General features: G+C 46.4%; 1 protein-coding gene and 1 pseudogene across 1 annotated transcript; one reads left to right on the top strand and one right to left on the bottom strand.

Annotated features, from left to right (window-relative positions):
* Window positions 1–747: 747 nt before the first annotated feature.
* On the bottom strand, window positions 748–17079 carry ETHE1 (ETHE1 persulfide dioxygenase). Its single transcript, XM_042969501.1, has 7 exons — window positions 16936–17079; window positions 16412–16556; window positions 16157–16305; window positions 3605–3734; window positions 1618–1707; window positions 1100–1216; window positions 748–934 (listed from the first exon to the last, which is right to left on the bottom strand). Exons 1-7 carry the CDS (start codon window positions 17014–17016, stop codon window positions 882–884), a joined length of 765 nt encoding a protein of 254 aa, XP_042825435.1. The 5' UTR covers window positions 17017–17079; the 3' UTR covers window positions 748–881.
* Window positions 2661–2773, top strand: LOC122234455 (annotated as a pseudogene).
* Window positions 17080–18141: the final 1062 nt, after the last annotated feature.

Below are 18141 nucleotides of genomic sequence, written 5' to 3'. Positions count from 1 at the left end.
TAAAGGTCTCAGCCAGACCCTTTCCTCTCTGGGCAAAAACAGGAAAATAATCGGCACGTGAGAAAGGATTATTGGATGTCAGGAGCTGTGCTAAACACTTTATACACGTTAATTTCATCCTTACAGTAGCCTAATGAGAAAGGGATTACCATCTCCATTTTATAGCTGGGGAAACTGAGGCTGAGAGGGACAAATGTGCACAAAGTCTATACATGTTGTTAATCTTAAAGCTGGAGTTGTTCTCTGGAAAGTCTGTGTTCTTAACCATTAGGCATACTGTCACTCTGGCGCAGCCAGGAAATGCCTGGAAGATCATTCCAAATGATAGTTACAATAATTGTCACCACTGATAGGAACCCGGCCATGTGGGGAGGGTGCCAAGCACCTCATACATGTGGATTCCTTATGTCATCATGACACCCTATTATTAGTATTATTTCCATCTTACAGATTGAAACTGAGGCCCGGAGAAGTGGAGCACCTTATCCTGGGTCTTACATACAGGTAGAAGTGGTTCAAACTCAAGACCGTGTTCTAATCCAAGGAGGTGAGAAGCCCTGCCCCAGATACGAGTTTCTGATCTTGTGAGTTGGAAAATTTCCTCCTTCCAGGCACCCTGGATCTTCAGTGACCTTGCTCACCCCCTTGGCCTCTCTAGACCAGACACCTCAGCCCAGAAAACCAACTGGTTCCCCCAGAAAATGGACAGAAATAAGATTCAGAGCAACAACAAAACAAAACAAAAAGAAACTTTTTAAATTTTATTTAAGAAGCTCAAGGGCTGGTGAGGGAGGGGAAGAAGAGAGGCTTCGGTGATGGCGCCCCCCTCTGTACCCCACCTAGTGCATTCTTAACGGATATGAGCACCTGACAAAGCCAGGTCAGGAAGGGGGAGTCTGGATCCCACAGCGCATATTAGCTGGAACCGCAATGTCTGAAAGGAAGAAACCAAGGTTAAAACAAAGGGCTCCAGCAGACCCCCTCACGCCCCCCTGGGGACCCAGAAATCCTAGGAGCCCCTCTTCTTTGGGAAACTAGAGTTCTGGCCCTGAGCCCCACCCTCCCTCAGACCCAGCAGTCCCGGCCCCCAAATGCTCACCTATCTGCTGAGGCTTGGGCAAGTTCAGGTTGTCCATGACCTTGACAAATTCCTCACAGCTGAGAGTGAGCCGAGGGTTCAAAGTCCTCTCCTCCTCCACAGTGGACACTGTGAGCCCTAGTGGCCAAGGGAGGGGAAGAATGTCAACCTGGCAAGTGCCTGGGGCTTCCTAGGACTACACTTCCCAGGAGGCTTAGGGCGCATCTCAGGCCTGGGACTAATAGGCTCTTCCCAGAATGTTTCTGAGGTCGCTGGCTCTCCTCAAAGGGCACTATGGGAAATGTAGTTTCCCACCTTCCCTAAGCTCTATAAGGAAGTCCCAGGAAAACTCCTGCCCTCCGGAATTCTAGTTGTAGTTTCTCCATCCACACTCGGCACACCTAAGCACTTAATCTTTTTTGGCCAGAGGAATTTCTAGGAATTGTAGTCTCCATGCCCCACAAGGACTACAGCGGTTTGGTACGCCCTCTCAAATGGAAAGTTATGGAAGTCCCATACCTCCCCCAGGAAGCCCTCACCATGGTAATCATGAGCAGGGTAGACCAGACAGTCTCCTGGAAGCGTGAAGATCTTTTCATGGACCGAGTGGTACAAGGTCTTAGCACAGCCTGGGGAGGGAAAGTTCAGAGGAGTGAATCAACAGGACAGGAGCCCTCTAATCCCTTCCTTCAAGAAAAGGGTGGGAGGATAAAACCACATAGCTAAACTGCCCCCCTCATTTCCTGCCAGGACCCCTCTGCCTAGGCACAGAAAGAGAGGAAAGGGCATTCTAGACAGATGGAACAGCATAGGCGAAGAATTGAGGAATGGTGAGAAATTCACCATGGTGGTAAGTAAGGTTGGGGTGAGATCCTGAAGCACCAGGGAGTTGTGCCCTCAGCCTGGGGATGCCAAGAAAAGCTTCAGGGCAGGGAGGCTGGACTAGAAGGTAAGAAACTGAAGACATGAGGCCAAAGAGAATGGTTCCAACAACAACCTCTGAGTCCTCAATTGGGGCGGGGGCAAACCTCTCTAGACCATCATTCCCGCCATTCATGTCAGCCCAATCCTTCAATTTCGTAACTGTGCCGGGAGTGGATAAATGGGAGATGAGGCACCTCGGAAAGAAACAGACAGACACAGACGGAGGCATAAGGAGAGGAAGAGGAAGCAAGAGGCAGCCTGGGGCTCTGGTTACACACTTCCAGCTCAGGGTTGTCCTATCTTTCCTCTGTCTTTATCAGGGCAGCTAAATCCTCCCAATCTAGTGTCAGCCCCGTAGTCGCACGCACACGCTGAAGGGCAGGCACACCCAGAGGTTCTGAAACTAAACTCCCTTCCCACAGTGCAACTCCTGAATCTAACTGCCCCCCTAGCAGCCGAACTCCTGAATCAAACTCACACCCCTCCCCGCTGCGACACCTCCAGCAGCCAAACTGCTTATGGGGTTTAAAAATATGTCCACAGGGGCGCCTGGCTGGCTCAGTCGGTAGAGCATGTGACTCTTGAGCTTGGGGTTGTGGGTTCAGGTCCCACGTTGGATGTAGAGATTACTTAAAAAAAAATAAATAAATAAAAAAGGGCTCCCTTGGGCGGTACATACACTACAATTGGAAGGATACAGAAAAGGTGAGCGTGGCCCCTATGCTAGGGTGACATACAAATTCCGTGAAGCATAAATATTAAAATATTATTAAAATAAATAATAAATATATGTCCACAAACTCACTGACACTTTTCTGTTCAAAATGTGATCCTTTTCCCCTCGCCTTGACTTAGTGGTCTCCACTAAGTGACTTGCAACGAATAAATAGGATATTGCAGAAATGACAGAGGTTAACTTCTGAGACTAGGTCATTAAGAAAAAGTTAGGGCTTCGGACTGCTTGCCCGTTGCATCTCTCTGATCATGCCCTCTGGAGGAACCCCGCTGCCAGGTCATGAAGACAAAGCACCCCCATGGAGAGGTCACATGGTGAGAAACTGAGGCCTCCTGCCAACAGTGGGAGCCAGCTTGCCAGCCATGTGAGTGAGGTGCCTTTGGAAGCGGACCCTCCAGCCCCAGTCATGCCTTCAGATGACTGCAGCCCAGGCCCTAGCTTGACTGTGCCCTCCATGAAAGATGCTGAGCCGGAACCACCCAGCTAAGCTACTCCCAGAGTCCTGACTCTCAGAAGTTATGCGAGATAATGTTAATCATTGTTTTAAGTCATTACACTCTGGGGTCATTTGTTTCACAGCGATAGATAACTAATGCCCCCCCTTGAATCTAACTGTCCCTCAATACAGTAAACCACTGCATCTGCCCCCCAAGGGCCATGACTCTAACTCTCCCCGACTCCAGCATCTAAACTTCTTGAATCTAATCCTGACCACCTAAAACCCCCATTCATTCATTCTTACAACAGGTCCTTAAAACTCTGGTGTCATTCTAACACCCATTCATTCATTCTTACAACAGGTACTTAAAACTCTGGCCCACGCATAACCATCCTACGATCTCAGGCTGGAGAAGGGGGTCTGTGACCTTGCTGGAAGTCCGTCCGCCCACACCCTCGGATGAGCAGGGCATCTCCAGTGAAGGCCATGCTGTGGTCATTCAGGACGAAGGTGACACAGCCTGGGGTGTGGCCGGGGCTGGCCCGGGTCTCCAAGGCCTGGTGGGGAAGGAGAGTACAGACAGTTATCAATAAGCCAAGGACTCTGGTCTGATGGCAAAACTGACCCCAGAAGCACCCATCCCACCTCAGGATCACATCTAGCTAGCATAGTTTTTTGCAAAAAGATTAGGTGTGCCTGGGTGGCTCAGTCAGTTAAGCGCCTGACTCTTGATTTCAGCTCAGGTCATGATCTTGCTGTTCATGGGATCGAGCCAGGCATCGTCTGCCTCTGCACTGACAGCATGGAGCCTGTTGGGTATTCTCTCTCTCCCTCTCTCTCTGCCCCTCCCCCACGCACCTGCTCGCTCGCTCTCTCTCTCTCTCTCAAAATAAATAAATACACATTTAAAAAATTAAATAATAAAATTATGTTATTGAAATGAAATTAAAGATGCTATACACAAATATTTAATGACATGAAAATATGTTAAATATCCGGTAAGTGCTAAAAGCAGATTAAAAAAAAAAAAAAAACTTGTACAGTGTCATCTTTTAAAAAAAATTTATTCATTCACTCAAAATATATTTTTTTCTTTAGGCTTTTCCTACATTAACAATTTTTAAACAGAAAACATGTCATTTTATAATTAAAAGTAAAACACAAAATTCAGGATAAACTAAAGATGTAAACATTAAAAGAACCATAAGAATTCTAGAGAGAGAAAAAAGAATTCTAGAGGAAAATATATAAGGATATTATGAGTATATAAGAATATATATAAAATCATATAAAGATATATATAATCTTTTTTTTAAAACATGACTTTTTTTTAACATTTATTTATTATTGAGAAACAGAGAGAGACAGAGTATGAGCAGGGAGGGGCAGAGAGAGGGGGAGACACAGAATGAGAAGCAGGCTCCAGGCTCTGAGCTGTCAGCAGAGAGCCCGACGTGGGGCTGGAACTCACGAACCGCGAGATCATGACCTGACCTGAAGTCAGACGCTTAACCGACTGAGCCAGCCAGGCACCCCAGAGATATATATAATCCTATAAATACATAAGGAGATTATACACACACATACACACACACACACATATAAGGAAAAACAGTGACAAGGATGACCACATAGTTTAACTTCATCATAGAAAAGAACAAAATAAGAGTTAAAAGACAAAAAACTCAGACAATATTAGCAGCATGTATAAGAAAGTATTATAAAGTGTGAATAGCCATCATATATAAACAGCTCCTAAGCATCAATAAAAACTCCCAAAAGAAAAATGCACAAAAGAAAAAAAAAAGAGGCAATTATGGAAGAGGAAACAAATAGTCAAAAACCATCTGAAACAATATTTGATCTCCCTTTTTTGGGAGAAAAGGAGGGAGATTTAAATGTTAAAAACCCTCACTTTTCACGTACCAGATTGGCAACTGTTAGGGTATTGCTCAGGGTGTTTGAAGCAAGCCCTTTTGTTTCCCGGGACGCGGGTATGACTCCATGTAGCCATTTCAGAGGGCAAGTTTGTAGTGTTTACCAGCATCTCAAATGTGCACTCTTTCTGACCCCTCAAAGTTACTGCTGTTAAGTACTGTTAAGAACTTCCGACACATGTGCAAAAAACGCCCACTCAGGAAAATCCTCATTATCTAAATTCCCACACTCAGTTCAGGGAAGCAACTGTCAGAAAACAATTGTTACCCTAATGATCTAACAACCACTTAGAAGATTAGTTCCCCGCTCACATAGCACCCTTCCCACCAATTAGCATCCTGGTCCAGGTCAGTCTAATCAGCAGATTATAGAAGGGCACCATGTGCAGACCCTGTGTCCACACCCAGCACCCATTCTGCCCTTCCCCACTCACAGGTCTCCAGTTTGGCTCGGGGCATCCGTGTGCCCAGCCAAGCACTTCCTTAGCCTCCGTGGTAGCTTGGGTGGCTTCTGACACGGTTCTCTGGCCACCAAGGTCTCCGTAAATGTCTGAGAACGTCTGAGAAAGCTTTTCCCTTCCTGATACAAGAGTTTGCCACCTCTCCTTCCCACTTCATCTGGTTCTGGACAAAGGTGTGATGGCTGCAGCTGCAGCAACCACCTTGCAACCATGAAAAAGAATCCCCAAAATGATAGCGCTGCTTAATCGGACCATGACTGCCTTCTTCCAGACTCTATTACAGGAGAACATTGAACATCCGATTATTTAAGCCACTGTATGGTTTTTTTAAGTCATGTATTGGTTTTTCAGCCAAACACCTTCCTAGCTCATATATAATAGGATAGATGCGCAATGCCAAACAAATGCAAAGCAAAATCACAGACCTTGCAAAAGCTTGTGGGAAAAATCGCAGGCATCCTGCACCAAATTAACACCTTTTGGTGGCAGCAAAGGGATGATCTTTCACTTTTTATTTGGTCTGTTTCTGTACTCTCTGAATTTTTCTTTCTCAGGAGCCTTTATTTCATTTTATTTTTATTTAAATCCAAGTTAGTTAACATACAGTGTGACAGTGGTTTCAGGAATAGAATTTACTGATTTATCACTTACATAGAACACCCAGTGCTCATCCCAACAAGTGTCCTCCTTAATGCCCCTTGCCCATTTAGCCCACCCCCCACCCAACACCCCGCCAGCAGCCCTCAGTTTGTTCTCTGTGTTTAAGGGTCTCTTATCACCTGTCTCCCTCTCTGTTTTTATCTAATTTTTCCTTCCCTTCCTTTGTGTTTATCTGTTTTGTGTCTTAAAGTCCTCATATAAGTGAAGTCATATGATTTTTGTCTTTCTCTGACTAATTTTACTTAGCATAATACCCTCCAGTTCTATCCAGTGTTGCAAATGGCAAGATTTCCTTCTTTTTGATTGCTGAGTAATACTCCATTGTATATATAGACCACATCTTCTTTATCCATTCATCCATCGATGGACATTTGGGCTCTTTCCATACTTTGGCAATTGTCGATAGTGCTGCTATAAACGTGGGGGTGCATGTGCCCCTTCAAAACAGCATCCCTGTACTCCGCGGATAAATGCCTAGTCGTGCAATTGCTGGGTCGTAGGGTAGTTCCATTTTTAGTTTTTTGAGGAACCTCCATACTGTTTTCCAGAGTGGCTGCACCAGCTTGCATTCCCACCAGCAGTGCAAAAGTGTTCCCCTTTCTCCACATCCTTGCCAACATCTGTCGTTGCCTGAGTTGTTAATGTTCGCCATTCTGACAGGTGTAAGGAGGTACCTCATTGTGGTTTTGATTTGTATTTCCCTGATGATGAGTGACGTGGAGCATCTTCTCATGTGGCGGTTGGCCGGCTGGATGTCTTCTTTGGAGAAGTGTCTATTCATCTCTTTTGCCCATTTCTTCACCGATTATGTGTTTTTTGGGTATTGAGTTTGATAAGTTCTTTATAGATTTTGGATACTAACCCTGTATCTCTGAATTTTTTTTTTAAAACAAAAGACATGGGTGTCTTTCAAACTAAATGTTGTGATGGATGATCAGGAGTAGTGTTCAAAGTAGTTAATCACAGTTGTAGCAATGGGTATTGACCAATCAGAAGGACATCAGCCATGAACAACCAGTACAGTTAGAAAGTATCTATATGGTCTATATGGTACGGTAAAAGTATATATATGGTATATGTAATTATGTATGTGTATAAATTGGGCAAAATTTTAATATCAATTGAGCAAAATCCTGCTTGCCACGTAGATCAAGATTCCTTAGGCCCTTGGTGATGGAATCTGTGTCGCAAGTGGCTTGGCTAGTGAGCAGGATCCCTGGCCGTTCCCTTCTCTGGAATATCTAGAATCCGTCCTCCACCACCATGTACCTCCCACCGTCCCACCCATCTTGGGCCTCATCCTCTCCTGCTCGGAACAACCACCAGCATCCTCCCTGGCCCGCCAGCCTCCATCCGTCTCCCGCATGACCCTGAAGGGGGTTTCTATTGCCCAGATTCAAACCTGCTCCTCTCTGCTCAAGACTCTTCCTTGGCTCCCACTGTCCCCAGGGCAGAGTTCTGGGTCCTCGGCCTAACTTTTGAAATGCCCCTGCTCTGGTGCCTGTCCACCTTCACAGCCCAGTGTCCTATAACATCCTCCATTTCTCAACACGCCCAGCTACTCTGAAACCCAGGGTCATTTCCAGAAAGCACCAGGTTTTTCCACACCTCTTGCCCATGCAATTCTCTCTGCTAGGTACACCCTTCCCTCTTCACCCATTAGTCAGATCGACTCATTTCCAAGAGCCCTGACATTGACTGACCCCTTCTCCTGTGCCGGGCTCTCCTCTAAGTGTTCAACTCGACTGAACTCACTCAGTCCACACACACCCTTATGACGTAGGTACCGTTCCTGTGCCCATTCTGCAGATGAGGAAACTGAGGCACAGGATGAGAATAAGAACGTGCCAACTATAACCATATACTAGAATATGAACGAATCTCACGGATAAGACAAAAGCAAATAAAATGCACTAGACACAGAAGAGCAGAAAGGTGTGGAATGGAATAGGATGGATGGGGCAAGGAGGGGGATAGGATACAGTGAGAAATCTCAGGGTGCCCACTACACAGTACAGGGAAGTGGTATTTCATGAAGTGGAGGTTTCATTGGCGAATCCAGAAGAAAAACATCCCATCTCATGGCGAAGGTGCACGGACCAGTGGTCAAGAACAGTTTCCTGAGCCAGGTGACATGGGTTCTAAATTTGGCTCAGCTATTACTAGCTGTGTGTCCTTGCACAAGTCACTTCACCTCTCTGGGCTTCTCTACTCATTTGTAAAATGGGGATAATAAGTGTCCCCACCCCATAGGGCTATTACAAGGATCAAATTATTTTGTATCTGTAAAGCACTTAGAAAAATGCCCAGCACACAATATTTGCTGTATAATAAAAGTAACATAATCATGATGATGTTTTAAAATTTGTAAAAACACTGATCTACTGGAACAAGGCCTCCTGGGTTCAAATCCCCGCTTGGCCACTTTCTCAGTGTAATTTTGGGGCAAGTCACTTCCCCTCTTTAAAAGGGGGAAAATATTTCCTTCTCTGTAAAATGGGGAGAATATTTCTGATCTCACTATGTGGTTATGAAGGTTGAGATCTGTTTGTCAGAGAAGAAACAGCAAAGGCCCAAGGGCCAGATTCAGCCATAGAAGTGTTTTGTTTGGACTGCTCAGGAGTTATGAGAAGTCTGCATTTGTAGTCTACCCTTAAGGAGTAGAAGATTTCGGGGGTGTCTGCTGGCCCAGTTAGTTGAGCATCCCACTCTTGATTTCGGCTCAGGTCATGATCTCAAGGTCATGAGATGGAGCCCTGCATTGGGCTCTGTCGAGCTCCACGCTGACAGCACGGAACCTGCTTAACATTCTCTCTTGGGGCGCCTGGGTGGCTCAGCAGGTTAAGCATCAACTTTGGCTCAAGTCATGATCTCATGCGTGGTGAGTTCAAGCCCCATGTCTGTGCTGACAGCTCGGAGCCCGGGGGCTGCTTCGGATTCTGTGTCTCCCTCTCTCTCTGCCCCTCCCCAGCTCACACACACTTGCGTGCTCTCTCTCTCAAAAAAAAAAAAAAAAAAAAAGTGGAAGATTTCTGAAGAACGTATATTTGCAGCTTCTATTAAAAAAAGAGAGAGAAGGCTTGGCAGTAGACAGACTACATTCCTAAACATGCATAATCAACTCGAATTGTGCAGTGGGTGTCCCGCCTCATACACAGAACACACACCCTAACATTTGCCACAGGCCCCACCACTCCCTGCTGCCTGCAGCAATGTTTGATTATGAAAATCCTTCCAGACAAAAGCTGAGGAAATGCACTTACAGACCTCAGCAAAGTGTGTGGCAAGAAGCAAACCCACAATGCTTGTTAACTATTGTTAAATTCTCATTATTACCACTAACCGATATCAAAATATATACCATCTATTCCAGTTGCCAGCAAAGAAGAAGAAATTGAATGACACCACGAGCAAACAACTGGACGCACCCAGCACGTGGAACGTTCTACAAGACAACAGGCCGGAAACTTCAGAAGTCAATGTCATGGTGCAGAAAGGGTATGAAACTATTGTAGAATTATTTGTTGTGGCTTTAAAAAAAAGTTTACTTATTTAGAGAGAGAGTGAGAGGAGAAGGGGCAGAGAGAGGGAGAAAGACCAAGCAGGCCCCACGCTCATCACAGAGCCCAACATGGGACTTAAATCCCACACCCATGAGGTCATGACCTGGGCAGAACTCAAGAGTCGACACTTAACCAACTGAGCCACCCAGGTGGCCGTAAAGTGTTCTAGATTTACATGAACCTCGTTGGGTCCTGGTTCCTAAAAACAGCCTTAAAAATGATTCATGGCCTGGATTTAAGAATGATTTCAGAATTATTGTATATTTTCTGTGACAAAGATTTTGTAAAAGAATTGTTCTCAAAGTGTGGTCAAGGGAACCTTGAGGGTCTGCGAGGTGAAAACTATTTTCACGAGAGTAGGAAGACTTCTTCTACCCTTCTTACTGTCATTCTCCCATCAGAGTTCGGTGGTGTTTTCTAGAAGCTCCGTGGCTGGTGATGACGTCACTGCTCTGACGGCTGATGGGAGTACTTGGATATTCTTGTGTTAAAAAAAAAAGTCTCAGTTTTAACTTCTAATGAAGTAAATTTTGTTGGATCTCTGAATAGGTATGTTTTATTTATTTTTTATTCAGGGGCGCCATTCAGACCCTCTGCCTCCCTCTCTCAAAAAAATTAAAAAATTAAAAAAAAAAAAGTTGTGGGGGTAAGCACCTAATACCTTGACCTCACGCAGGTCACCTGTTCTTGAAACTGGATAATCTCAGCGGCAGAATATTCTGCAGGGATTCCATAGGCCTGCCTAACCGCACATTCTTTCACATTTCTTCTTCCCATCCACGGTGCTGCAAATACGTGACACCTTTCAGCAGGTGCTCCTTCCCGGGGGGCTTCCCGCTGCAGGGGTAGCTTCTCAAACTTGGTCCCATCCCCTGAACCAACAGGAAAGAGACCCGCCCCGCAAGCTCACTCGCCTCGCAGTTCCCACGGCCCACACTGCCCCCTGGTGGCAGGCGAACTCTTGCCTCCTATTCCATTTGGTCCCCAGGTTCATGCCACGACTCCTTTATTCAAAAGCACTTCATCTTGGGGGCTCCTGGGTGGCTCAGTGGGTTAGGCATCTGACTCCTGATTTTGGTTCAGGCCATGATCTCATGGTTTGTGAGTTCGAGTCCCGCCATCTGTGAGCGCAGAGCCTGCTTGGGATTCTCTCTCAAAATAAATAAGTAAACTTAAACAAAGCAAAACAAAACACTTAATCTTGATATAACCAACCACTATTTCTGTGCACTCTGAACTCAAAAACCCAAAATGTCTTTTCCCACTGCAGCTAAATACTCTGAACCTCCATCAGCCTTCCTTTCCTTTGTGAAAGAAAACGACATTAGTTGTGATGTTCAGAGGACAGTGTACAGATATCTACAACTTGACGATGAGTCAAAAATTAAGACAGGTGATGGATGGACCCGACGTACACGGTCAATTTTTCTTTCAACTTTTCTGTATGCTTGCCATTTTTCATAAAATGTTGGGAGGGTTCCCCAATTCAAATAGTTCCAAATAGAAGGAAGCACTGAAATCCTCATTTGGACTACAAGAGGACCACCTGGGAGCTTTTATTTTATTTTTCTTAATATTTTATTTTTAAGTCATCTCTACACCCAACGTGGGGCTTGGACTTAACCTCGAGATCAAGAGTCACAAGCTCTGCTGACTGAGCCAGCCAGGCACCCCACCTGTGAGCTTTTGAAATATACTGGTTCCCTGTGTTCACCCCTAACAATTAAATCAGAATCTCTAAAGTGGGATCTGGGGGATCAGTATCTGGCAATGCTCTAAATTAACATATTAAACAAACAAGACTAACTTTCTGAATCTGCCACTCCTCATGGGAGCTGAAATGTTCACATCTCATTGCTCATTAAAACAGAAATTTATTTCTGCAGTGAAACCATCCAAATCTGGCCCACTGTGAATGCAAAACATACAACCAGCTCAAAAAAAACTGGCAATTTCTACTCAAGTTAAGCGTATGTCAGTCCTATGACCCAGAAAGTCCATTCCTTGGAATTGAGAACAGTGTCCACCAAGAGATCTGTATAAGTACCCCTCACAGTCGCATTAGTTCATAATAGCCAAAAACTGGAATCAGCAAAAGGAAAATGGATAGACTGCCATAAATTCATATAGTGAAATGCTCTACATCAGGGGTTGGCAAACTATGGCTGCTGCACCAAATTTGGCCTGTCACCTGTTTTTGTATGGCCTGAGGGCTAAGAGTGGTTTTTACACTTTTTTCATGGTTGGAAAAATAAATAAAAATGGGAGTGGTATTTCATAATACATGAGAATGCCAAAATGAAAATTTCGGAGGCCATAAATAAAGTTTTATTGGAGCACAGCCATGCTTATTCATTTATGCATTGTCTACGACTGCTTTCACACCAACACAACTGAGTGGTTACAACAGAGACCATATGGCCTGCAGAACCGAAAACAGTTACTGTCTGGTCCTTTACAGAAGAAGTTTGCCAATCTCTGCTATATAGCAACAGAAGGAAAGGACTACAACTATATACAACATTGTGTGGAGTAAAAGAAGCCAGGCACAAAAGAACACACATTGTATGACTCCTGTTGACAAGGTCCAGAACACATAGAACTAATCTGTGATTAAATAAGTCAGAAGAGGGGCGCCTGCTGGCTCAGTCAGTAAAGCATGTGATTCTTGATTTCAGGGTAGTGAGTTCAAGTCCCACGTTAGGCATCCAGCCAAGAAAGGAAGGAAGGAAGGAAGGAAGGAAGGAAGGAAGGAAGGAGGGAGGGAGGGAGGGAGGGAGGGAGGAAGGAAGGAAGGAAGGAAGGAAGGAAGGAAGGAAGAAAGGAGCTAATATTATAAATCTTAAAAGTCCTTCTCTGGGAATGCAAGCTGGTGCAGCCACTCTGGAAAACAGTATGGAGGTTCCTCAAAAAACTAAAAATAGAACTACCCTACGACCCAGCAATTGCACGACTAGGCATTTATCCAAAGGATACAGGTGTGCTATTTCGAAGGGACACACGCACCCCCATGTTTATAGCAGCACTATCGACAATAGCCAAAGTATGGGAAGAGCCCAAATGTCCATCGATGGATGAACAGATAAAGAAGATGTGGTATATATATGTACAATGGAGTATTACTCGGCAATCAAAAAGAATGAAATCTTGCCATTTGCAACTACGTGAATGGAACTGGAAGGTATTATGCTAAGTGAAATTAGTCAGTCAGAGAAAAACACAAATCATATGACTTCACTCATATGAGGACTTTAAGAGACAAAACAGATGAACACAGGGAAGGGAAACAAAAATAGTATAAAAACAGGGAGGGGGACCAAACAGAAAAGACTCCTAAATATGGAGAACAAATTGAGGGTTACGGGAGGGGTTGTGGGAAGGGGGATGGGCTAAATGGGTAAGAGGCACTAAGGAATCTACTCCCGAAATCATTGTTTCACTATATGCTAATTAATTTGGATGTAAATTTTAAAAAATAAAAAATAAAATTAAAAAATTTCATCAAAAAAAAAGTCCTTCTCATAAGGGAAAAAAAAATTAGAAATAAAAAAATAAGTAAGAAGAATGGTGTTTTGATGCGGGTGTCAATGGCCAGGGAGAAAGACAAGGAAAACTTCTGGGGTGATAGGTATGTTCTGTATCTGGATCTTAGCAATGGATGCTCAAGTGTAAACATATGTAGGAATTTACAGGGTGCCCGGGTGGCTCAGTCGGTTTAGCATCAGACTTTGGCTCAGGTCTTGATTTCATGGTTCATGAGTTCGAGCCCTGCATTGGTCTCTCTGCTGTCAGCACAGAACCTGCTTCATATCCTCTGTCTCCCTCTCTCTCTGCCCCTCCCCATCTCATGCTCTGTCTCTCTCTGTCTCAGAAATAAATAAATATTAAAAAAAATTTTTAAATAAATAAATAAATAAATAAAATGGGGGGAAGAAAATGAGGGAGGAAAAAAATGTGGCCATTGCTAAAGGTATCTAAAGAACACAAATGAAAACCACACAGAACACTGAATAATCATAAAGACAGGTACTGGCAAGGGTTGGCAAGGATGCCCAGAAACTAGCACTTTCATTCGCTGCTGGTGGGAACATAAAATGGTGCAGCCACTTTGGATATCGGTCAGTCGGGTCCTCAAAGTATTAAATATATAGAGTGATTATTGATTTAGCAATTCCATCCTAGGTGTGTGTGTATATATATATATATATATATATATATATATATATATATATATGCAAAAAGAAATGAAAATGGAGGGACACACAAAAACTCGTACATGAGTATTTTAGCAGCATCATTTACCATTGCCAAAAAGTGGAAAGAGCTAAAATGTCTATTGGCTGATGGATGAATGAATGAGGTATATTCACACAATGGAAGAGTACTCAGCCATAAAAAAGAATGAAATGCTGATAGGTGCTACAATACAGGTGAACCTTGAAAATGTAGGGTCAGCAACAGAAGCGCGTCAAAAAAGGCCATATAACACATGATTCCGTCTCTATGAAATACCCAGAATACACAAGCCTGTAGAAACACAAAGGAGATTAATGGTTGCCTAAGGCTGTAGGGGCAAGAGGGGAGGGGGCTGGGGTGACAATCAGGGGGAGTGGGATTTCTTTTGGAAGTGACAAAAATATTCTAAAATTAATTGTGGTGACGGATGGACTCAACTCTGAATATACTAAGAAGTGTAAAGTTCCAATGGATGAATTGGACGGTTTGTGAATTATACCAATTAAGTTGTTCAAAAAAAACAGACACAGGGGTGCCTGGGTGGCTCAGTCGGTTACGCATCCGACTTCAGCTCAGGTCATGATCTCGCAGTCCGTGAGTTTGAGCCCCACGTCGGGCTCTGTGTTGACAATTCAGAGCCTGGAGACTGTTTCAGATTCTGTGTCTCCCTCTCTCTCTGCCCCTCCCCCATTCATGCTCTGTCTCTCTCTGTCTCAAAAATAAATAAACGTTAAAAAAAAAAATTTTTTTTAAAAAAACAAAAACAGACACAGAAGGGGCACCTGGGTGGCTAGTTCAGTTAAGCATCCAACTCTTGACTTGGGCTCGGGTCATGATCTCAGCGTTCCTGGGTCTGAGCCCTACATCGGGCTCTGCGCGGACGGTGTGGCTCCTGCTTGGGATTCTCTCTCTCTCCCTCTCTCTCTCTGCCCCTCCCCTCTCTTAAAATAAATAAATAAACTTAAAAAAAAAAAAAGACACTGAAGCTAAATTCGCCACAGCTAAACCCTTCAACATGCATGCATGCATTCATTCAGTCAGTCAGTCTAAAAAAGGGCTCATCTTGACACAAAATCCCAACAGTTTTTCACTCTTCTAAGCCTTCTCAACTCAAGAAGTGCTTGCTAATACCTGACAATTACGTGCAGTGTATGTAAAAGTACAGTGCATTTTTTTTTACCCGCTTCCAGAAGAGGACTTGAAATGAAGAGGCCACATCCATGTAGCTAAGCCCTCTGATCCCACACACAGCCCTCATTTCCTCTAAATGCTCTGACTCATATAAACTATCCCCATTTAGCAAAACCGTCTAACCTGGAGGCCAAGACTTCATCCTATCCCTTGACCATTCTGTCCCCAAAGTCAGCCAGACTCTCCGTATCTTTAGCCAGTCTGATCAGAAAAACAAAAGCTTTGTTAGGTGTTTCTCCTCCCCCAGCCCCCCCTCCACCTCTATCTATTGTTCTGGGTTGAAATTCTGGCTGGAAATCTGCTGACTAGGCCTGTGACAGTGAAAAAGAGGTAGGAACCTTCAGACCCTTCCTGTGTGAAGCAACAGCCATGCCAAGGGTGAGACAAGCTGGCACGTGGCGGGGGGAGGGGGGAGGTGGGTGGGGGGAGACATTTAAGGAGGTGGTGGCTTGAAGGTGCCCACCCTGCCCTTGCCTGGCCCTGAGGGCGGACACCTCCTTAAATGTTGTGCCCTAGGCGCCTCGATGGCCTCACCCTGATCCTGGCTCTGGGCAACAGGAGGCTCCTTCCTCCAACAGCGGCTCTAGAAGACAGCGCTGGGTCTCTCCCTCAGCCCCGGCTTCAGAATTTTAGCCCTCGATCAACTTTTATGGAGATGCCAGGCCAAAAGAGCTGCTCCAAGGTGGTAGGAAACTCCACAAATGTTGTTGACTCAAGGGGCCTGGCCAAAGACACACCTGCCCAGCCTCTTGCCCCAGTGCCCCACCTGCGTTTATGGCGCCCTCCTCCCAGAGACAAATTCAGGGATCAGAAATCCAGGCCAGAGGCCCCTCCTACCCCAGGATTCAGGAGCCCAAGCCCCCAGCCCCCTCTTCCCTTAGGTCCAAGAAGTCCAGGCCACCACCCTCTCGGGACCCAGGATCCAACTCACGAAGCGCCCGAAGTGGATGGAGTCCCCATCCTCAATGTGCAAGTCAGCCTGGGCCCCGCTAAGGCGGGAGATGACAGACTGGCAGCCGGGGAGTAGGGACCGGAGCAGCCCTGAGCCCGTAATGTGATCCGCGTGGCAGTGGGTATTCACTGGGGGAGAAAGGAGGGCCAGGTCCAGGAGGGCACAGAGGAGGACGCAGGCTTCCCAGCCCCCAACGCCCTCCCTCAGACCCAGGAGTTCGGTCTCCAGACTGACCAGCATACAGCAGCCGCAGCCCCAGTTCCTTGACCAGCTGGGCATCCCGAGGCGCTGTCTCCAGAACCGGGTCGATCAGAATGGCCTCACGGGACTCTCTGTCACCCAACAGGTACGTGTAGGTGCAGCTCTTGGGCTCAAACATCTGGGAAGGGGGCGTGGGACAGGTGAGAGCGCGGAACCAGACTTCCACTCACTGGGGACCCAGGACTCCGAGCCTCGATTCGATTCTCTTCCTAAGATCCAGAAGCAGAAACCCTTCTTTCCCCTCGGCGTCGGGAGTCTGGGGCCCCTGCACCTTACTCCATCTGAACCAATGAGTCCCAACTTTCCAATACCCCCCCCACACACACACACACTCCCCGCCAAATCAGGGTCTCCAGCAGCCTCTTCCGTCTAGGACTCAGGAGTCCGGCCCCAAGCCCCGGGGATCCCAGATCTCCTCCCTTTCAAGAAACCCGGAGTCCCGCCCCTGCCGCCGCCCAGCGCCCAGTAGTCCCGTTGCGGGTCCAGCGTCCTCGCACCTGCCGTAGGAGGATGGGGACTCCAGACCCGCTGCGCTGGCTGAGCTGCCGCCCGGCGAACCTCAGTGTAGCCCCCGCCATCGCGCTCGCGGCCGGGTGGGACCGAGCTGAGGCGCAGCGCCGGCGGAAGCCGGGTGCCCACTGGCTGACCTGGGCGGGGAGGGGCGCGGCGCGGCGCGGCGCGGGCGGGGCGGGGCGGGGGCGGGGCCGTCTTAAAGGGGCCGCGCCCGCGGCCGCTAGGGTGGGGGTGGGGGTCCAGTCTGGCGAAGAGACTTCAGAGACCTAGAAGACGGTGAAACAGAGAAACGGCGAACGGGGATACACTCAAAAGGCGAGGGAGAGACGTTGGGAGAAGCACGGACAGAGAGAGAAATGAAAACCCAACAGGAGGCCCCAATACACTGATAGCGGGACTCCTTGTGTATTTCCGGTGGTTTTTCTCAGGAGAGAAACAGGCAGACAGAAAAGCTCAAAGTCAAGGAGAGAATTTTGCACATTTATTCCTCACTTGGGGTCTCCTGTGTGCCTGGCCCAAGCTGGGAGAAGCTGGGGACCTGGAGGTGAGCCCTGTCCGGTCGGTGAGGAGAATGGTGCAGACATCAGGGCTGAAACAAAAGAAGGTTCAGGGATTGCCAGGAGCTCAGGGCAAGGAGGAAACAGGAAAGCAGGGATCCTCAAGCACTCTTTACTGTGAGGTTCCCCCCAAATAAGACCTCTTCACTCTGGGGCCCATTCTTGCTGTTTCTGCTGGATTGCTAGACTGTTCACCAGTCCCTTGAAGGCATGCACACCTTCTGGGTCAGCTGTGAGAAGCCCTAAGAGGTAGAAACCTGGGCATACCCCTTCCCAACTGTGCGACCTTGGGCTCAAAACTTACCGTCTTCTGGGCTTCATTCAGTATAAGTATACTCATCTGTAAAATGAGGTTGAAAAGAGCTCCTCCCTTATTGTGAAGATCTAATAAGTTCAGACATGTAAAGAGTCTGGGAGAGCGCCTGGCACAGAACAAAACTATTATTGTGATTTCATCACCATCCTCAACTCCTTCCAATTCATCACTAGGCCCTGTTTTAAACTTTTTAATGTTTATTTATTTTTGAGACAGAGACAGAGACAGAGACAAGACAGAGTGCGAGTGGGGGGAGGGGCAGAGAGAGAGGGAGACAGAATCTGGAGCAGCTCCAGGCTCTGAGCTGTCAGCACAGA

Source organism: Panthera tigris, chromosome E2 (genome assembly GCF_018350195.1).
Source record: "Panthera tigris isolate Pti1 chromosome E2, P.tigris_Pti1_mat1.1, whole genome shotgun sequence".
Lineage (NCBI taxonomy): Eukaryota > Metazoa > Chordata > Mammalia > Carnivora > Felidae > Panthera > Panthera tigris.
Note: the sequence above shows the minus strand (reverse complement) of the source record. Positions and strands in the feature narration are given on the sequence as shown.